The sequence below is a fragment of the Cervus canadensis genome, chromosome 1 (genome assembly GCF_019320065.1).
Source record: "Cervus canadensis isolate Bull #8, Minnesota chromosome 1, ASM1932006v1, whole genome shotgun sequence".
In the NCBI taxonomy this organism is placed as follows: Eukaryota; Metazoa; Chordata; class Mammalia; order Artiodactyla; family Cervidae; genus Cervus; species Cervus canadensis.
The window spans coordinates 87,507,902-87,530,338 of record NC_057386.1 but is presented as its reverse complement, the minus strand read 5'-3'; the positions used below and the strand labels follow the sequence as shown (position 1 = coordinate 87,530,338).

The 22,437-nt window shown below is 39.0% G+C and overlaps 1 protein-coding gene and 3 pseudogenes across 6 annotated transcripts in view; all 4 read left to right on the top strand.

The window, feature by feature from the left end:
* The window catches only part of ABHD18 (abhydrolase domain containing 18), a 40,312-nt gene extending 28,365 nt beyond the window's left edge, over positions 1-11,947 (top strand). For 5 of the 6 annotated variants that reach the window (XM_043486577.1, XM_043486595.1, XM_043486587.1 and 2 more), the window contains 4 exons: positions 882-983; positions 5,546-5,924; positions 6,712-6,874; positions 9,711-11,947. In XM_043486577.1, the coding sequence (XP_043342512.1) occupies positions 882-983; positions 5,546-5,924; positions 6,712-6,874; positions 9,711-9,762 (696 nt within the window). In that variant the 3' untranslated portion in view covers positions 9,763-11,947. The remainder of the gene's footprint in view (positions 1-881; positions 984-5,545; positions 5,925-6,711; positions 6,875-9,710) is intronic. The other variant, XM_043486604.1, reaches the window with a different exon arrangement.
* Positions 993-5,519, top strand: LOC122452884 (annotated as a pseudogene).
* Positions 11,948-19,048: 7,101 nt separating the features above from the next.
* On the top strand, positions 19,049-19,229 carry LOC122425847 (annotated as a pseudogene).
* A 231-nt stretch (positions 19,230-19,460) lies between these two features.
* On the top strand, positions 19,461-20,419 carry LOC122452870 (annotated as a pseudogene).
* The last annotated feature ends 2,018 nt before the right edge of the window (positions 20,420-22,437 follow it).

Below are 22,437 nucleotides of genomic sequence, written 5' to 3'. Positions count from 1 at the left end.
ACAGGACTCAATATATAGTCATATTCACAACTAAAACATATTGCAGCAAAAGGATTCACTATAAAATCAGCCAAGGAAAAAGGCACATGGGGTACAGTCCAGAAGAAACCAAGCATAAGCTTCCAAAGGAGTCTTTCAGAATGTGTTTAATTCCTTCAGCAGTGAGTTATGACAATAGGTGCAAATTGTTGTCCATCAGTGAAACTCACCTGAGCCTTGAAGTCCGGGGTTTATATCAGAGATCAGAGTTCTTGGGTATTCTCAGCCTCACATACTAAAATTCCAGAAGGAAATCCAGTGTTTAATAGAAACTACATTGTTTGTATCAGCAGTTTAGGCCCAGTGACCCATATCATTTTGGAAGTTTTAGGAGATCCAACCAGTCCATCCTAAAGGAGATCAGTCCTGGGTGTTCATTGGAAGGACTGATGCTGAAGCTGAAACTCCAATACTTTGGCCACCTCATGCGAAGAGTTGACTCATTGAAAAAGACCCTGATGCTGGGAGGGATTGGGGGCAGGAGGAGAAGGGGACGACAGAGGATGAGATGGTTGGATGGCATCACCAACTCGATGGACATGAGTTTGAGTAAACTCCAGGAGCTGGTGACGGACAGGGAGGCCTGGTGTGCTGCAATTCATGGGGTCACAAAGAGTCGGACACGACTGAGCCACTGAACTGAACTGAACTGAAAGAACTATTGTTTACCAGTCAAGTTACCAGACTTTAGTTAAGGTCCAACCTTACAAGTAGGCTTGTCCAGAGATAGGAAATCTCAAGCCTGCTTTGTTAATTTTCTTTCTGCACAATAAGAATAATCAAACTATTGGACAACATGCTTTACAGATGTGATCTGATCTTAATTTAGTTTGTTATTTCAGGGCGTGCTAAGTAAATCAATTAATTGGAGGGAACTAGAAAAGCAGTATTATACACAGACAGTTTATGAAGAAGAAATTATTCACATGCTTGAATACTGTGGAGTAAGTATTTTTAACTTTTGCATAACATGGGGGGGTGGATTTTGACCATGGTAATGATTCAGATTTTTAAAAAGAATTGCAGATTTTTTTTTTTTAATGTATATCTTTTTTTCTTTCTTTCTTTTTTTTTTTTTTTGCCTGTGCTGCATGACTTGTGAGACTTTGGTTCCCTGATCAGGGATTGAACCCAGGCCCTCGGCAGTGAGAGCACAGAGTCCTAACCACAATCATGCAAAGCTAATGTATAGCTTACCACGTTTATTAAATGGCTAATGCATTTGTAATAGGTCAAGAATAGAACTTGACCATCCCGCTCAGCACTTAGCACCCAACCCAAAAACCTCTTTCATGTGTCCTAATCAAAAGGCCCTCCTCCCTCTACTATTTAGTTATCATCATCCAGATTTTTATAGTAATTACTTCCTTCTGTCTTTAAGATAATTTTATTGTCCAAATACGCATTCCTAGATATACATCTTTTATCTGATGTGTCTTTTAAGTATCTTTAATCTATAAATTCTTCTTCATTCCTTTCTTTTCATTATAATTTATCTGTTGAAGAACATGGGCTATTTACCTGTACAGTTTCTCACAGCCGAGGTTTTTGTTTGTATTCTCATGTATATTCCTCCATGTTCTTTGTTAAGAGTATAGGAAGCAGGTAATGTCTGGCTGCTCTTTCCTGTGGTGTAAGCAGCCATTGATGCTTAATGTCTATGTCTATTACATTGAGAGTTGCAAAATGCTGATACTCTAATTCTGTCCTTTTTTTTCATTTATTAATTTAAAATACTTTTATTTTAAAAAGTCACTTCCTTTGCTAATTATTTGGTTGTCTCATAATTCAATTCATATTGTTATTTAGTCACTAAGTCCCATCCAACTCTTCTGCAACCCCTGCCAGGCTCCTCTGTCCATGAGCTTTCCCAAGCAAGAATACTGGAGTGGGTTACCATTTCCTTCTCTAAGGGATTTTCCTGACCCTGGGATGGAACCCAAGTCTCCTGCATTGGCATACAGATTCTTTGTCCCTGAGCTGTGAGGGAAGCCCTCAGTTCATATAGGAAAAGTTTAATTCTTTCCCTTAATTTACCAATTTTCAGGGAAATGAACTGCTTCCTGATTACTCTCCTAAAGTAACCATTCTTTTCATGAATTTTAAAGTTTTGCACACTCAGTTTGAAAGTTACTGATAATCTGGGTGAGTTGGGAGTCGGGGAGGCTGGTGGAACCCACTGCAGAGGTTTTGCCCCAGTGTCAGCTGAGGCAGCCATGGTGCTTTGCAAGGAGTGGCGGGGACCACCCCTGATTCTCACACACCCCACCATGTGAGCCCCAGACGGAGGGAGGATCAGCTGAGTGTGGCCCCAGGGGCCAGATGCAGGTGGGATGGTGGTGGGGGCTGAGGAGGGGGTCAGTGAGGAAGGGTGAGTGAGTGAAGGGAAACACCAGTATGGAGGAAAAGTGCAGATGGCTTCAGGTGCCATGCTGGTCTGGTCTGATCTGGAGATCAAACCCAGTCTCAATCCTTTTTGGAAGGAAGAATATTTCTTAAAGAAATAATATTTATTCCTCCAAGCATGAGCTTGGAATCTGAAATTGAGGTACATGAGAACATAACAGAATTTAAGCCTTAACTCAGAAGTGTATGGTAGAGCTAAAGAAGACAGCTGACCAAGGGTCCCCTGAAAATGTGATGGCTAATAATCCCAGGACAAAATTAGAGACTACTCAAGTTTCCCTTCTGGCCCAGACGGTGAAGAATATGCCTGAAATGTGGGAGACCCAAGTTTGATCCCTGGGTGGGAACCATCCCTTGGAGAAGGAAGTGGCAACCCACTCCAGTATTCTTGCCTGGAGAATTCCATGGACAGAGGAGCCTGGTGGGCTACAGTGCATGGGGTTGCAAAGAATCAGACACAATTGAGCAACTAACACTGTCACTTTCGCTCAAGCATAAGGCCTCTACAAAGATGTTTGACGTACCGGCCTGGGCTGAGTATGTTGTGGTATAGGCTTGCAAAAGATCCACATGGCTTCCTTATAACAGTTATCTTAGTCCTTACCCCATTGTTTCTGGCAAGTGCTGCATTGGCTTAGAAATTGGCAAGGCTGATTGAGGCCAAGGAAAAATGTCAAGAAAATATTTCAAAAGTTAAAGGACTGAAAAAGGATTGACGGATAGAAGGGGAGTTTGGGGGAGAATGGATACATATGCATGTATAGTTGAGTCCCTTCACGGTTCACCTTGAAGCTGTTACAACATTGCTAATCAGCTATACCTCAGTGCAAAATAAAAAATTTAAAAAAAATTCTTCATGCAAAAAAGGAAAAAGGAGTGAAGGAATGAACAGGCTCTGTAATCAGAGGAAAATTGTTTGGAAAATTATGCAGCTTTAGGAAGACCCATTAAAGTTTCTTTTCAAATCTTATGACAGCATTATTTAGTAAACAAAGTCTGAGAACATGGAAGAATGATGTTAGTTCTCACCTGTACTGTATCAACTTTTAGGCTTCATGTAGAAGTTTGTTGACAGTTAATGTAAACTGATATTTATTATGCTATGGATTCTTTTTAACTGACTTAGTCATTTGCCATTTTGCAGCTTCTATATTTAAAATGAATACATCCTATGGAGAAAAATGGCTTTAGATTATGAACTCTGTTCAAATAATGGCTTAAAATGGGGTCCTGTTCTAGACAAAATCAGAATTGTCTTGAGGTGAAATGTATGCTTTGGCTTAAAAGAGATATAATGTATTAATTACATCTTTTATCATTATTACTTATTTTTTGGATGGGAATCATTTCTGGCTTCCTCAAAGCAAAATAATATTTATTCAATGAGTACTTATTTTCTGTATTTTACTCATCTTAGCTTTTGAGATACTTGTAATTACCAGACATTCTGCATTCTTAAAAATTTTCAGGATGGGGAACACATGTACACCCATGGCTGATTCATGTCAGTGTATGGCAAAAGCCACTACAATATTTTAAAGTAATTAGCCCCCAATTAAATAAAATTTTTTTAAAATCTAATTGTATAAAGCATTCTCTTATTATCTTCACTATGTAGTCTACTACTTAGAGGATATAACCATTTTTGTACTTGTGAACACTGCCATTTTCTTAGAGATGACTTGAGTAGAGTAATATAAAATGCACTCTTTTAGGGGAATTATCTAACAGTGTAGTGGTTAGGACTTCATGCTTCCACTGCAGGGGGCCCAGGTTCCATTCATGGTCTGGGAACTAAGATCCTGTAAGCCACACTGTGTGACAAAAAAAAAAAAAGCAATTAACTGTAAGTGAAATTGAACATGTTTATAAGTTTAAGAGCAATTTGTATTTCATTTTTTGTGACCTTTATGGCATATCCTTTGCTCATTTTTTTAAATTATTGTTGTGAGCCGTTTATTCACGTCTAATCAATTAAGGTAGTTAGCTCTTTGTCATGTAAGTTGCAAATATATTTTCCCAGGCTGTCGTTCTTTTGTTTGACTGCTTTTAGTATCTGACAAACTTTATTTTTACTTAAATTGTAAGTTCTTAAACTTAGTGTGTATTATACTTTGGGGATTTTAATAATATTTTTTCTTGATAATTTTTAATTTTTCTTAGTTCAGCCTAAGGAAAGAATTTGGGGTGACTGATGTATTACTGCTAGGATGCACTCCTAAGAACTTTAGAAGTTCTAAGGTTAGAACAAATCATGGATTTCAAAACTGTGACAATAAAAACATGACACAAGCAAGATTTCCCTGGCAGTCCAGTGGTTAGGACTCTGCACTTGCACTGCTGGGGGCCCAGATTCAATCCTAGTCTGGGAAGCTAAGACCCTGCGAGCCTAGTGGTGCAGCCAAAACAAACAAAACAAAATGTGTCACAGGCTAAATGATAACCTTTACCATTTAGTAGGAAACACTTAGCAATAAAACATAATCTGCCTTAGTCCTCAGCTAAATTTGTATACCTTTTTTCCTTTTTTTTTTTTAATTATGGTAAAATATATACCACATAAAATTTACGATTGTAACCGTTTTTAAATGTACAGTTCATTAGTATTAACCATTTTAACCATTTTTAAGTGTACAGTTCAGCAGTAGTAAGCACACTTACGTTGTTTTGTAGCCGTTACCTCCATCCATACCACCATTCATCTCCAGGACTTTTTCCTCTTCCTAAACTGAAACTCTGTACCCATTAAACTAAACTCTATTCATGCCTCTTCCTAGCCCCAGGCAGCCACCATTCTACTTTCTGTCTCTCTGAATTTGACTACTCTAGGTTCCTCAAAAGTGGAATCATACAATATGGTCCTTTTGTGTGTGACTTATTCATTTAGCAGAATGTCTTCAGAGTTCATCTCTGGCATAGCGTGTGTTAGAATTTCATTCCCTTTTAAGATTGACTAATAATCTATTATATGGATATATTATATTTTGTTTGTCCATTTATTCCTTGATGGATATATGTGTTTTCTCTTTGTTTTGACAAGGTTGTTACATAAAATCCTATTTTATATTAAATGACATTTTCTTCTCTTTCATATGTTCAGACAGATTCTTTCAAAATGGGACAAGAGTTCGTGAAACGCTTCCCCAGCAGTGCAGACAAGCTAACTAACCTTAATCTGGTTTCTAGAACTTTAAATTTAGATATGACGGACCACGTTGTGTCCCAAAAACCTGTTGAGTGCCATAAATCTAGTAAAGCATCTATCAGTGCCACATCAGAAGGACTCTTGTTACAAGATACCTCTAAGATGGACTGCTTCAATCCCACACTTTCAACCAACAAAAGTAGTTATACAAGTTGCAGTCCTCAGTCACGCCACCTACTCAGTAAAGAACAAAGAAGAAACAATCTTCAGAAAGAATCTTTAATATTTATGAAAGGAGTTATGGATGAATGTACTCATGTAGCAAATTTCTCAGGTATTAATTTTTATGTGACATTGAGACTATATGCTGATGATACGTAAAATGTGTGAAATATTTTTAAAGTATGCTATAATTTCATATTTTCAAGGATATATTTATCATTGGCTCCACAATGTGTTTTCTAAGATAAGTGAGTTATTTAAATGTATATTTAAATTTTATCCATGAAAATCCAAGACCATTTTATTAGTTCGTTAAAAACATTGGGGTTTGTATCTTCTTTAGAAAGAATACTCATCTCGTTGTATTAGAGATGAATATTATAATGTTATGGTTTAGTACAGTTGGTTTTTTAAAAGCTTATTTTATTTATTTATTTTTCACTGTGTTGGGTCTTCATTGCTGTGTGGGCTTTTCTCTAGTTACAGGCAGTGGGGCTCCTCTGCTAGTTGCATGGGCTTCTCATTGCAGTGGCTTCTCGTGCTCAGCCCTGGGGTGCTCGGGCTTCCGCCGTTGCAGCTCCTGGGCTCTAGAGCACAGGCTCAGCAGCTGTGGCACCCAGGCCTAGCTGCTCCAAGCATGTGGGATCTTCTCGGACCAGGGATAGAACCCGTGTCTCCTGCACTGGCAGGTGGATTCTTTACCACTGAGCCACGAGGAAGGTCCAGTATAGTTGACTTTCAACTTAATGATCAAAAGTTTTAGTTTGGCAAGTATTTTTTGCATACTTACTGCATTGTATGGTGTATTTTACTTTTCAATATGGTTACCAGTATTTATATAAAATTCTTCGAGCTTCTGCAAAGTATATATGTTGCATCTTAAAAAATCCTGTACCTAGTTCCAGTTGACCCAAGCCTCATCATAGTGGTTCAAGCCAAAGAAGATGCCTATATTCCACGAACAGGAGTTCGAAGTCTACAAGAAATTTGGCCTGGTTGTGAAATCCGATATCTAGAAGGGGGTCATATTAGTGCTTATCTTTTTAAACAAGGACTCTTCAGGTAAGATGATTGGTCTAACTGGTGTCTGTTACTTGTTTGTTTTGGGGATTTTTTTTCTCAATAAATATTTAAAAAATTGATATTTGTCTTATAGATTTTAGTCGTCTTATTTCCTTCCTGCTTCTCTCAATTCTCACATTGTGATACTCTTTCCTATCTTATTTTCTTTTCCTTCTAGAGAACTAGGAAATAGCATATGATAGGCGTGTTTTATTGTGTGGTTTTACCCTCTACCAATATTAATAGCCAGGTATTTTAGAATGTAGAGAGGAACACTAGGGTTTGTAAAACTTGCTTTGACTCATGAATTTTTCACTCCACTCTTATGTTCTCTCAGAATGACCTGAGCATCTTGTGGAATAATCTAGCAGTGTGTTCCAGCAGCCAGTAAATGAGAAGTGAAATACTGATTTTATTGTTAATAATCTTGTATGACTCCATATTTGTTAGAACTTATAAAGGCTTTCCTGCAATGCAGGAGACCTGGGTTCAATCCCTGGGTTGGGAAGATCCCCTGGAGAAGGGAAAGGCTACCCACTCCAGTATTCTGGCCTGGAGAATTCCATGGACTGTATAGTCCATGGGGTCGCAAAGAGTTGGACACAACTGAGTGACTTTCACTCACTCACTCATAAAAACTTTTATGCTATTATTCTACTTTTTTGATATGCCAGTTTATTTCTACTTCTGTTCATTTGATTGTAACAGTTATTATTGGAATATTTATCATTAATGGTTAAATCCATTCACATCAAGGGGTTAGACTAGTGCCCTGTGCAGTGTTCCAAAACTGCCAACTGGACAGTCATATCAAAGAAGAATTGTGTGTGTGTGCGTGATATGTTTGACATGTTTTTAGCTCTTTTTTAATCTAAGAAATAATTATATGTTGTTGCTTATGTAGTTCAATGTATAGATGTCACCTTCTTGAGGTATGGGTTAATTCTTCAAGTCTGTAATGTCCTCAAGAATGTAACACTTTCTTTTTATAGTATGCTCTTTAAAAAAAAAACAAACACTCATTTGTAAAGCTGTGAGTTAGTCAGTGAGTGAGCAGACTATTTACCCAACACTCAAGTGACCCTCTGGCACAGCAAAACTAAAACAAAAGCAAACAAACATTGTGTGTAGGGAGGGTTGCTAGGGTTTCCCAAGAAGAGTCTAAAGTTCTGTTACATGTGAATGCAGGGAACCCACATGCTTGCTTTAGTAAATCGTTATCAAATTTATTTTATTACTTTTTTATGTATCTATGTGGGAATATGGCTGAGAGGCATTAGGAAGAATAGATGTTATCAAAGTCCGCTATAAAAACTCCTCGGTGCTCACTTGAAGGCTTCATGTGAGAAAGAAATAAATGTTAGCTATCAGTATGTGCCAGGTACTAGAGCGATTTCTTCTGATATTACTTTTAATATCCCCTTTTGCACAGAAACATAGGGAACAAAAAAGATTAAATAACTTGCTCAGGAGGAATAAATACTAAGCTATTTGACATATACTCCCCACTAGTCACTTTAAAACCTAACAAAGTTTAGATGACATTGAAATAGCAGAACTTTACAAATTCACCCTTATCACTCCTCAGATTTAAAAGTAAAACAAGCCAATCCTTTGTGTGCTCTAAGAATTTGGGTTGTTTGGATTTATAGTACAAGTGAGTAAGAGACTATTCAAATGATTTAAAATGCACATGTATACCTTTACTAACCCTTCTCATACCATGTACAGTAGCCCAGATTGCAACCTTGGGCCTCATTTTATGAATTTTTGAGCCAAATACAAGAATGATACAAAACTTTTTCCTTACAACAAATTGGAAATCACTGTCATAGCTGGTGCCAGTTTTAAAGATAATCTTAGAATCTTTTTAAGGATGTGGCGAAATGCTTAGTCAAACAAGTACAATATAGGATTAATATTAATATGATCTCAATTATTATTTATTTATTAAAAAAATTTTTTTTATTTATTTGGCTATGCCGGGTCTTAGTTGTGGCATGTGGAATCTAGTACCCTGACCAGAGATCAAACCCTGTCCCACTTCATTGGGAGCATGGACACTTAACCACCAGATCACCAGGGAAGTTCCTCAGTTATTATTTAAGCTCTGTAAAAATACAGACATGAGCATTAAAAAAAAAAAAAAAAAGCCTATAGGAAAAGATTAAACATAGATACCTTTGAGTGATGGGATTATGACTTTTTTCTCTTTTTCTGAATTTTATACAGTGAAAATGTATTTGACAACAGGAAAAAAGCCAAAATAAGCCTTACAAATAATATCTTATGAACTTGGGCCAGCTCAATTTGACTATTTCTTTCCAATTAAAATATTAAAATAAAAAAAATATTAAAATACCTAGTGAAGTTAAGGTAGGGAACTAAGGCTTTTGAGTTCATTTGCTATATCATAACCTATGAAACAGATTGAATATGACATTTGAAAAGTTACATAGCCAGTTAATTTTCAACAAGTAGAAAGAATATAAAGAACCAGTCCCTTTTCATTTTATCATTTCATATTTTATTCATATAAATAATATAAATTTTAAGGCACAAAAAAAGTGCTTCTCAGGAAAAGATGGCTTTTATCAACCTTGAGTTTATAAGCCATCAGTTTCTGAACCATGAGTTGGACGCACACTTGAAGTTTTCCAGTAGTGGTGAATTACATGGATCCAAACACCCTCACGTACCTGCCTCTCCCACAGCTGTTTGGAGACAAGGTCAGGTTGCCAGCCACGGGGTATTTGGAAATAACTTACAGTAAAAGCATTGTCTGTCCCCCTTTTTTGCCAATTACTTGTAGTTTTTCTTTCATGTTTAATTTTAGGCGAGCCATCTATGATGCATTTGAACGCTTCCTCCATAAATACGCTAACTAATGGGATCACTGTATGTAGCCAGTGGAGCCATCATGTTTCTTACAAAAGGAGCTTCATCCTTTGATGATGTGAAGAACAAGCAGACAGCACTATATACTCTACCTGCTGTCAATGAGCCTGGAATTCAGTATACAAATCAATCAACTATTATCTTTAAATACATTTGAATAATTGTAAACCAACATTTGGATGAAATAATGTTGAATATTTTGTTAGTTTGTGGGAATCCCATAAAAATCAATATCTAGTCCTTTGTTATTTATGAAAACTTTACATTTTTATTATGAATAATTTATTAATTTAAAATAAAGGTATTCATAGAAACCCTTTTGGTTTTTAAAGAACTGCTAAATCAAACTTCATTTGTAATATGTCAGCATGTGTTGTATATATTCCCTTACATCGTATTTCTATTATTGACTTGATTTGAGAAACATGTTTCTTCTATGGATCTGTAGTGAATTTATAATCCTATTTTCAATATTAATTTTCTTCCATGGATAATTCTGTGTAAAATCAGTGTTAATGCTAACTTTGAATTCTAAGAAATCCTGATTGCTTTGTATTTTAAGTGCTTTTAATAATAGAATGTGAGAATGAAGATAAGATGCATAAGACCTTAAAACTTTGCCAAATATTAGGTTAGAAAAAATGCCAAACGTATTTCCCCTACTTGAAAAGTTTCAATTCATGAAAAATGAAAATGAACACAGACCTATTGCATTAACTGACAGGTAACGATTTCTTAACATTTTCTTGTATACATACTCAGAGTTTGCTAAACGTCTAACTTTAGGCCAGATACTTAAACAAAGTCAAAACTTTGACTTTTTAATTTCAGAAATTAATGGCCACTTATAAAATTTATTTGTCCCATATAAACTTCATTTTATAGAAAAGATATAATAACTAGTAACTTTTTAACCTTTTTAAAAAGAAGTATTATATGGTTACACTTGGTGCTTTCTTTTTATCTTAAACTTCTGAAGCCAAGAGCTAAAATGTTTTTTAAAAGTAGAAAATATTTTGGATTTGGAATAAATGTATTTTAGTTGCATTTGTTTGAAGTATGTGTTGTCTGTGGGTTACTTTATTATAAGTAATCCTACTCTAGTAAGGATATTTGAATTATAAGGTGCTTTGCAGCTTTTTAAGGGAGATTTTATTTGTCCTTATAATGTCTCCATCACCTTAATTTTTAAAAACTATTTTTAAATGATTAACGTGAAGTTACCAGTGGCATACAATGTTGTAAATTCTGTAAAACTGCTTTGACATAACAAGCAAACATGGTTTGAGCTGTAAAATTTACATGTTTAGATTAGAACCTTTTCACTGACAATATGAAATTACTAAGGTTCTCCAACAAAATACTCTTTAAAGATAAACTTGTTGGTTAACTGAAATACAAGTATTTTCTTATGTATTTAGTGAGGTGATTGAATGCTTTCGGAGCAATGGCTTGAGCAAACCCAATACTTTATTTTTCACATAAATATTTCCTATAAGCAATAATGTACATAATAATGTATTTAACTTTCAATCTGTAAAAGAATAAAATTCATTTCATTTTAATAAACTCTTAGGCATAATTAATCTCTCCCAAATGTGAAAAAAAAGTATTTTTAAAAATTTCTTCTCTTAGTTGGATGTTTTAAGAATATATCCACACAACTACCTAAAGAAATGTTGTCTCATTTTTAAGATTGGGTACATAACTTGCTAGAAATTCATTTAGCCCAGAGCTGCAAACTGACAGTCAGTTCAGGCCAGCTTGGCCCACGGTTGTTTTATTCAGGGTGCATAATTCCAAAAGTTTTTAATTCAGAAAGTCTTTATATTGGGTATGCAGTCCCCCATTTGCCATAGTCCACTAGACTCCAGGCTCTTACATGAGACTACTTCACTACTTTGTGTTTGCCCACTTGGCCCTGAAGACATCTGAGCTTGAGACCTCGGTTTAGATCTGTGGTTTTAAAAAGTTTCTGAATTTCATGATTTGATAAAACTGTAAGTACTGTTGAATCATTTTAGCATATGCATTTTTAGATTGTTTCTTATGAATGTAAATTTTAATGTGGTGCTTTCTTTTGTAAAGATCATTGAATTATTAACTCTGTAACTAAAATTTTAAAATAATTTCCAAATATTTTATATTCACAATAAAAGTCTATTTAAAAAATTACTTGTTATGTTTAAGAGGTTTTATTCTAAATACAAAAAACCCATGTCACATTTGATTAACATGGCCTAATTTGGGACTTCCCTGGCAGTCCAGTGGTTTAAGACTCTGCACTTCCACTGTAGGGGTCATCAGTCTCATCCCTGCCTGGGGAACTAAGATCCCACAAGCTGTGTGGCACAGCCAAAAAAACAGTCTTTAAAGAACATTCACAATGTAAAACCAAAAGGGACAAGAATTGACACACACACCCCCCATAATCATTTTAGTTAAAAAATAGTATAAAAAGAAAACTAGCTTAACTGCTGCTCTAAGGAAATGGCAATCTATGCCAGTATTCTTGCCTGGAGAATCCCCATGGACAGAGGAGCCTGTCGGGCTGCAGTCCATGGGGTCGCAAAGAGTGGGACATGAGTGAGTGACTAAGCACAGAAGAACTGATCAAAGAGTTAAGCTTGTTTAATGGAATCTGCTCCTAAAAATATTTTAGAAGTGTTATGACTAGACCATGCATTGTCCTGTAGGTTAGGTTAAGGATTTTGGTATTCATGCAAAGCTACAGAAAGCCATGAAGGGTTTTCTTCAGGGGGGATGAAGTGGGGGAGATGTGAAGTTGGTGGAGATTAAATATATGATTTCATGTGTTTTAAGAAATTCACTCTGGCTGCAGTGAAAAGAACTAGTTTTAGGGGGCTGCCAGTCCTTGCAGAGATAAGCTAGAAGGCTATTATAGTGGCCCAGGTGAAGGATGATTATAGCTAAGATTATGACAGCAGTGGATGGATACAGAGAGAGCTGGATGGATTTCAGATGATGGATTGGTGATGAGTTGGAATGAGGTATGAGCGAGTGGTATAAGGTATAAGCCTTTCAAAGAAAGAACCCTGGAAGAAGACCAATGTGAGGGAAGGCATTTAGAACCTAGTCTGGCATATGCAGATTTTTGATGTCTAAAAAAATAGACAGTAGGATATATAAATCAGAGACTCAGCAGAGATTTGGACAAAAGGGAAGAAAAAAAAAGACTTGGAATCACCAGTGTTTACAGGGTAACTGATATTATAGGTATGGTTAAGATTCTGAGGCACCTAGGGAAGAAAAAGGGCAACGGTTCTCTTTTTGATCTTAGGAACCCTTTATACATTTAAGACGTGAAGGCCCTAGGGAGCTTTCGGTTAGGTGGATTACATTTATCAATATTACCACTTTACAAATTGAAACTAAGAAATATTTTAAAATATTGATTAATTTTAAAATAATAATAATAAACCAATACATGTTGTACTCAATTGCACAATTGCACTCATCTCACATGCTAGTAAAGTAATGCTCAAAATTCTCCAAGCCAGGCTTCAGCAATACATGAGCCATGAACTTCCAGATGTTCAAGCTGGTTTTAGAAAAAGCAGAGGAACCAGAGATCAAATTGCCACCTTCTGCTGGATCATCAAAAAAGCAAGAGAGTTCCAGAAAAACATCTATTTCTGCTTTATTGACTATGCCAAAACCTTTCATTGTGTGGATCACAATAAACTGTGGAAAATTCTGAAAGAAATGGGAATACCAGACCACCTGACCTGTCTCTTGAGAAACTTGTATGCAGGTCAGGAAGCAACAGAACTGGACATAGAGCAACAGACTGGTTCCAAATAGGAAAAGGAGTACATCAAGGCTGTATATTGTCACCCTGTTTAGTTAACTTATATGCAGAGTACATCATGAGAAACACGGCTGGAAGAAGCACAAGCTGGAATCAAGAATGCTGGGAGAAATATCAATAACCTCAGATATGCAGATGGCACCACCTTTAAGGCAGAAAGTGAAGAAGAACTAAAGAGCCTCTTGAGAGGGAAAAGGTTGGCTTAGAGCTCAACATTCAGAAAACTAAGATCATTGGCATCTGGTCCCATCACTTCATGGCAAGTAGATGGGGAAACAGTGGAAACAGTGTCAGACTTTATTTTTGGGGGCTCCAAAATCACTGCAGATGGTGATTGCAGCCATGAAATTAAAAGACGCTTACTCCTTGGAAGGGAAGTTATGACCAAGTTATGACCAGTTCAGTTCAGTTGCTCAGTCGTGTCTGACTCTTTGCGACCCCATGGACCACAGCACGCCAGGCCTCCCTGTCCATCACCAACTCCTGGAGTTTACCCAAACTCATGTCCATTGAGTCGGTGATGCCATCCAACCATCTCATCCTCTGTCTCCCCCTTCTCCTCCTACCCTCAACCTTTCCCAGCATCAGGGTCTTTTCAAATGAATCAGCTCTTCGCATAAGGTGGCCAAAGTATTGGAGTTAAAGCTTCAATATCAGTCCTTCCAATGAATACTCAGAAATGATCTCTGCTAGGATGGACTGGTTGGATCTCCTTGCAGTCCAAGGGACTCTTAAGAGTCTTCTCCAACACCACAGTTCAAAAGCATCAATTCTTCTGCGCTCAGCTTTCTTTATAGTCCAATTCTCACATCCATACATGACCACTGGAAAAACCATAGCTTTGACTAGAGGGACCTTTGTTGGCAAAGTAATGTCTTCACTTTTTAATATGCTGTCTAGGTTGGTCATAACTTTCCTTCCAAGGAGTAAGCGTCTTTTAATTTCATGGCTGCAGTCACCATCTGCAGTGATTTTGGAGCCCCCAAAATAAAGTCTGACACTGTACTGTATCCCATCTATTTGCCATGAAGTGATGGGACCAGATGCCATGATCTTAGTTTTCTGAATGTTGAACTTTAAGCCAACTTTTTCACTGTCCTCTTTCACTTTCATCAAGAGGCTTTTTAGTTCTTCTTCACTTTCTGCCATAAGGGTGGTGTCATCTGCATATCTGAGGTTATTGATATTTCTCCCGGCAATCTTGATTCCAGCTTGTGCTTCATCCAGCCCAGTGTTTCTCATGATGTACTCTGCATCTAGGTTAAATAAGCAGGGTGACAATATACAGCCTTCAGGTACTCCTTTTCCTGTTTGGAACCAGTCTGTTGTTCTGTGTCCAGTTCTAACTGTTGCTTCCTGACCTGCATACAGATTTCTCCACAGGCAGGTCAGGTGGTCTGGTATTCCCATCTCTTTCAGAATTTTCCACAGTTTATTGTGATCCACACAGTCAAAGGCTTTGGTATAGCACTTCTATAAATTTCAAGTTGTTTTACACTAAAAAAGTTTCTTTAAAATGGATGCTCATATTAACACATTTATTAATGTTTTGCAATTTTAAAACTATTTTCACTTATCTTTCTATATCATAACAAATGAGTTGAAAATAATGGCTAGAATTACCATGCCCACTTTAGTGTGTTAGTTTCTCAGTCATATCTAACTCTTTGCAATCTCGTGGACTATAGCCTGCCAGGCTCCTTGTCCATGGTGATTCTCCAGGCAAGAATACAAGAGTGGGTTGCCATTTCCTTCTCCAGAGAATCTTCCTGATTGAGGAGACTCCATGGGCTCCCAAATAGTCTTACACAACTGAGCAACTGAACAACCATAATAAAGACTCTAATCTTTTCTTTCTGTAACCCCCAGAACTTACTTTTATCTTATCCTTATCTCCTTATATTTAAGTACTCAACTCTCTGTGCCCCACCCTCTCCAAACCCAGTCTGTAAAACAGGCAGGTCTGATTCATTTTTATGCAGGCAGTTCCTGGCATAGTTCAAGGACTACCAGCTGGTTCATTAAAGTTTGCAAAATGATTCCAAGTGCAGTGCTCTTTTCTGTGTACCAGATTGTAATTTTAAACCACAATTGACCCTTGAAACTCAGGGGTTAAGTTAGGAGCTTTGACCCTCTGCAAAGCAGGAAATCCTCCTGTAATTTATAGCCAGCCCCACATTAGGTGTACTTGATTCCAAAGTATTCCCTGCTCAGCATTCCTATATTCTACCAACACTGCTTTGGTCCTGCAGTGCTGTGGTGTTTATTACTTTTTTAAAAGTTCAGGTATTTTTGGATCCAAGCAGTTCAACCCCCTATTGTCCAAAGGTCAACTGTATATTAGATTCAGCAGCTGAGGAGAGAGGGAAGCCATGGCCTTGGTGGAAGATCCTGTTCTTTGGTGAGAACTGCCATCTTTTAGGGATACTTTCCCAGGCTCAAGTTAGAAGTGAGACATCCAAGGATCACTCTAAAAATAAAGGAGCACCAAGGAGTAAAGTGAGAAGCGTTGAGACAGGCGTAAAACAATAGACACAGTGCTTCCAAGGGTAGCAGCAGGTCTTCATCCTGCTCCACCTCCAGCTGCGACCCCAGCACTAGCAGCGGCTCAAGGGCCAGGGAAAGTTTCAGCAAGTCAGTCCATCCAGCACCTCCAGCTCCCAGCAGCTCCTGTGCCACTTAAGTCTCTCTCGACGCACATGTACCAAAAGGTAGTGTTCCTGCTTCCCATGCAAACCACCTAAAAGAGAGGAAAAATGAAAAAAGCAGAGACCTTTCCTGAAGCCCCACAAAGTGCATATTGGGAAGCTGATGAAGGATGTGATGAAGGATCTTGTCATGGAGATATTCTCCACCTGTGGGGAAATTTAAATGACTGACACTTGGACGAAGAAAGCATCTCGATCTACTGGCAGGCCACATGGTAGAGTTTGAGAATCCCTTTGGAGGTAAGAAGGCCCTGAAGCGCACGGACAGAGAATACACTGGTGACCAGGGAATCCCCATCACTGCTGTGCTGGCCCCCTGAGTTAGGCTGCCCCCCACCTTCTCCACCCCAGAGGGTGGGGATGCCGCCACTGGCCCCCTGGTGGCTCAGTCCCCGCTTCCCTCGCCACGCCACAGAAGCCGCCCCAGCTCCAATTCCTTTGGATAAGCGGGGGCCAGCCAAGTCCTGCTTCCTGGGACTTATACCCCACGCAACTGGTTTTGTCACTTTTCTAGCGAAGGAGAAGAGATCGGAAAGAAACGCTCTCAGAGGCAGGCTTCTAAGGCAGCAGTTGAGACTTTTCCTGTGAAGGTTGAGTTCTGGCTACAGGCTTGCTGCTGGTTTGGGGTTAGACCTCCAGTTTTCTGGCTAGAAAACTCACACCTTTGCAGATCCTGTGACACAGTCGGTTCAGTGGCAAAGCTAGCGGGGACAAACAGGACTCCAGGTGACAGTGTGGCCCCTGCCTGTGTGTGCGTGCTAAGTCGCCTGAGTTGTGTCCAACTTTTTGCAACCCCATGGACTGTAGGCCGCCAGGCTCCTCTGTCCATGGGACTCTCCAGGCAAGAATACCGGAGTGGGTTACCATGCCCTCCTCCAGTTGCTATGCCCTCCTCCAGTCTGGGTGTATATTTTCCCTTTCCATTGATGACCTGGGGCCAGACTAGGGGCCTGGTCATACTTTTGCTTGTTATCCTGAGAGATCCTTCAGGAAAAGGAGGGGAGCTTTAGTGCAGCTCCCTTTTCTGTTCAGCCTGGCCCCTGCTGCCATAGGGCCAAACATTCAAAGAAAAGCCTCCTTCCCTCTGTTACCGCATTAGTTGGTTCTGTTTTTACATGTATTCGCGCAGTTATACGCACATCTTATAATTCCCTTTCTCTCTCTGAAATTAGTGAACAGGTCGCGAGCCAGCTCTGTAGAATTCTTATGGACACCGCTGCAGCTGATATACACAGTGGGCCTGCAGGTTACCTTGGCAGCATGTACATTCTTTTGGCTTTTATTGTATAGTCAGTACAATAGGAGAGAGGGACTGGAGGCTGAATTAATTACCAATGGCAAATGATTTAATCAACCATGGCTAAGTGATGAAACTTTCAGAAAAACCCATGAGCAGTGGGATTTGGAGAGCTTCTGGGTAGGTGAACACATCAAGGTACTGTGAAAGGGACGGTGGGTGTGACATGCTGGGAGAGAGCAGGGAAACTCAGTCCCTGCTCCCCCATACTTTGCCCTGTGCATCTCTTTCATCTGGCTGTTCCAGAGTTGTATCCTTCATGATAAATGAATAAATGTAAATAAAGCATCTCCCTGAGTTGTATGAGCCGTTCGAATGCATTATCAAACCTAAAGAGGTTGTGGGAACCTCTGATTTGTAATTGGCTGGGCAAAAGTGTGGGTGGTCCGAGTACCCTGTTTGTTGCTGATGCCTAAAGTGAGGGCAGGGGAGTTTGGGGGAGAATGAATACATGTATGTGTATGGTTGAGTCCCTTTGCTGTCCACCTGAAATTATCACAACATTGTTAATCGACCATGCGCCAGTGCAAAATAAAAAGTTAAAAAAAAAGAAAAACATGATAAAAACTAAAGTGAGGGCAGACTTATGGGACTGGGTGTTTTAACTTCTGAAGTAGTTCATGTTAGAACTGAACTGAATTGTTGGATACCCAGGTGGTGTAGGAGAGTCAGGAAATAGAATTGGTGCGTGGTGTCAGAAAACACTCCAGATCTACATCAAAATCTGTTCCAAATAGTCATCTGTAAATGCTGTTCTGTAACGAAATTTTACATATTTCAACTTTAAAAGCAACTTTTCATGCAGATATATGCTGCCAAACAACTGATATCCATTTAAAGCAAATGCTTTTAATTAAACATATTCATCATCCTTAGAAGCCATTTATAGCATTTGATTAGATTCTACTCTCTGGATGTCTGCCTTTTAGCAATAGTACAAAGTGGTGAAAGCACCACATATGGTATCTGTCACAAGTACTCAACTCTACCATTGTAGTGCAAAGGCAGCCACAGACAGTACATAAATGAATGAGTATGCTGCATCCCAATAAAACTTATTTATGGAACTGGAATTTAAATTTCACACAAAAACTTCTTCCCTTTACTTTTTAATACTAAAAGATGTAATAACAAGTTAAGAGGAAAATTAAGATTCAGGCCTTTAGGCTGAAAGATCTAGCTAGAAAAGGTGTTGAGGCCAGAAGGAGCTAGATTTTTATTCTGAAAAGCTGCTCAATTATACAATTGACTTTATGGCTTTGGTTTTCTTGGAGGAGGAACCTCCACAAGATGTCTAAGGTCCAACAGTTTTAAAGCTTGCATCAAAAATATTCTAGACTTCTAAATTTTGTGCAATATGCTATTATTACATTGATGGAGGTCAAATTCCAAGCTAATAGCTATTGACCCCAGCCATTATCATATTTAAAAGTGAATTTATGGCTTCTCAGCCTTCTGGCTAAGATCAAGTGTAGTATCTGTTCTTATCAATTTAATATCTGAAACATCCTCTATCCGAGAACAATATATTAAATGGATTTTTGAAGCAGAGAATTGGAATAGGAACTTGCTCTGTTCACAACCTGATATTGCAGTACTTCCAGAAACGGTGCACCCGCCTCGGGACAATTTTTGAAGTACCAAAAGGCAGAAACTGGCCCTTTCCTGTCCTGGAGTGCGGTTTTCATTTTAAGCTGTCTGCAAGCTAGCTCAGGAAGTTGATTTTCTCAGGTTTCCCTGCATTACTTGTGAGCGTTCCTGACAGTTGCTGGAAGACAAGCAAATAACTGAGTCTGGTGGGGTGGGGGATGGGGTGGGGGGAGGAGGAGGAAAGTGAATGGAGAGTTTAAAAGTTAGGCTTATTAAGTCTAGAGGTCTAATATACAACATGATGACTACAGTTCCTAACATTGTATCAGGGCTTCCCTGGTGATCCAGTGGCAAAGACTCGGGTCTCAAAGCAGGGAGCCCGGGTTCAATCCCCGGTCAGGGAACTACATCCCATATGCCACAACTAAGAGTTCCCATGCTGCAGCTAAAATTCCTGCATGGACAGTCTTCATAGAGTCGCCGGGGTTTCCTGCGCCAACAGTGCTTGAAGGGAACCCGGTAGCGCCTCCCCCACCTGCTCGTCCCCGCCCCGGCCGGCCACTCAGAGCCAGCCCTCCTCGCCAGCTGAGAGCGGCCACCAACCGGCCCAAGGTCCCCGCCGCTGCTCCAGGGCCGCAGAGCTGCCACCACCACGGCCTCTCCTCAGCCGCCTGCGATGGCGACCGCATCCCCGTCGCAGGTGCGCCAGAACTACCACCAGGACCCGGAGGCCGCCATCAACCGCCAGACCAACGTGGAGCTCTTCGCCTCCTATGTCTACCTGTGCATGTCATACTATCTTGACCGCGATGATGTGGCTTTGAAGAACTTTGCGAATACTTTCTTCACTGATCTCATGAGGAGAGGGAATATGCTGAGAAACTGATGAAGCTGCAGAACCGACGAGGTGGCCGAATCTTACTTCAGGATATCAAGAAACCAGACCGTGATGACTGGGAGAAGGGGTTGAATGCAATGGAATGTGCACCATGCTTGGAAAGAAGTGTGAATCAGTCACTACTGAACTGCACAAACTGGCCACTGAAAAAAATGACCCCCATCTGTGTGATTCCATTGAGGCTCATTACCTGAAGGGGCAGGTGGAAGCCATCAAAGAATTGGGTGACCACAAAACCAATCTGCGCAAGATGGGGGCCCCTGGATCTGGCATGGCAGAGTACCTCTTTGACCAGCACACCCTGGGACGCAGTGAGAGCTAAGCCTCAGACTGGCTCCCCGTAGCCACAGGGGTGACTTCCCTGGTCACCAAGGCAGTACATGCATATTTGGGTTATATTCATCGTTTCTATTAGTTGTACCAAAACATCTACTTAAGTTCTTTCTTTAGTACCATTCCTTCAAATAAACTAATTTGGTACCAAAACAAACAAAAAATCCTGCTTGCCACAGCTAAGACCTGGCACAGCCAAAAAAATAAATGGATATTAAAAAAAAAAAACAAACACTATCAAATACTGGAAATTTGCTAAGAGCATAAATTTTAAGTGCTATTATCATTAAAAAAATATGGTAACTGAGGAAAAACTATGTTAATTAGCTTGACTGCAGTGTCATTTTGCTATGCTTATGTATATCAGACCATCATATTGTATACCTTAAATATGTACAATTTTATTTTTAAAAAATATCCAAAGACCCAAAAAAAAAAAAAAAAAAAGGAACACAAAAGAGGGAAAAAATGTAAAAGCCAGTCAGTATTCTGTAATAACCCACATGGGAGAAGAATCTAAGAATATGTGTAACTGAATCACTTTATACCTGAAATTACCACAATGTTGTAAATCAACTATGCTCCAATATAAAATAAAAATCAAGTTAAAATTTTAAAATGTAAAACTACTCTTACACTGCACCTGTACAAAATAAGTGGTGGGCAGGATTTGATCCAGAGGTTACAGTTAGCCAAGTCCTGATCAAGATAAGCCATAAATCCCTTCAATATAGGCAAATCTTTTTTTTTTTTAAATATTATTTATATATTTATTTATTTTTGGTTTGCACTGAGTCTTCTTTGCTTTGTGTGGGCTTTCTCTAGCTGCAGCATGGGCTTCTCACTTTGGTGGCTTCTCTTGTTACAGAGCACAGATTCTAGACACATGGGCTTCAGCAGTCATAGCATGCAGGCTCAGTAGTTGTGGGCACACAGGCTTAGTTGCTCCACAGCATGTGGAATCTTCCTGGATTAGGAATTGAAACCATGTCCCCTGCATTGGCAGGCGGATTCTTACCCACTGTACTACCAGGGAAGTCCTCGATAGGCAAATTCTGATGGAAAGACAGGTTTGGTCATCATAGACTCAAGAGCAATGGAGAGTTAAGAGTTGGGAGGTATCTTCATGCCTGTGTACTTTATGGTTGACAGATATGTCTATCACAACTTTGAGATGTTCAAATTCAAAAATACTCTCATTGCAAGAAATACTAGTAGGAATTCCCTGGTTGGTGGTTAGGACTTTGCACTGCCACTGCAGGAGACACAGGTTCTATCCCCCTCCCCCCCTCCCCCAACACACACACAAAAACCAAACTAATGCTGCTATGAACATTTGGTTCATGTTTTCTTTTTGGTGCACCAGTTACTGTTGGGTATATACATAGGAGTAAAATGCCTGGGTCAGAGATACGTTCATGTTCAACCATACTACGTACTGGCAAACAGATTTCCAAAATGGTTGTGCTAATTTATATTACTACTGTATAAAAGTTCTCATTAATCCCCATCCTCATCAATAATTTTGAAAGTGTCAGGCCTTTTTGTAGCCACACTGATGGGTTATAGTGGTTTTAACTTGTATTTTCTTGACTTCTTTCTTTCTTTTTCTGCCATGCCACAAAGCTCTTGAGATCTTAGTTCCCCAACCAGGGCTCAACCAGTGACCCCTGCAGTGGAAACCTGGAGTCCTAGCCACTAAATTACCTGGGAATTCCCATGCTTTCCCCTAATTTCTAATGAGGTTGAACCTGATTTTCATGTTTATTCCTCACATTTTGATTCTCTCCGATTTTACACTCAGTCAATTCTTAAAAATTTCTCTGACTTAATTACACACTAAGTTTACTAAGAAGATGAGGCAAAGTGTCTATACCCACACTCCTATCTCAACCCCTATCAGTTATTCTAGGGAGAAATTTAGAACTTGATTTTTTTCTTTATCTTACTTTGAACAGCTATTACATCAGCAAGTCCTGTTTCCAAAATGAATCTTAAGTCACTCTT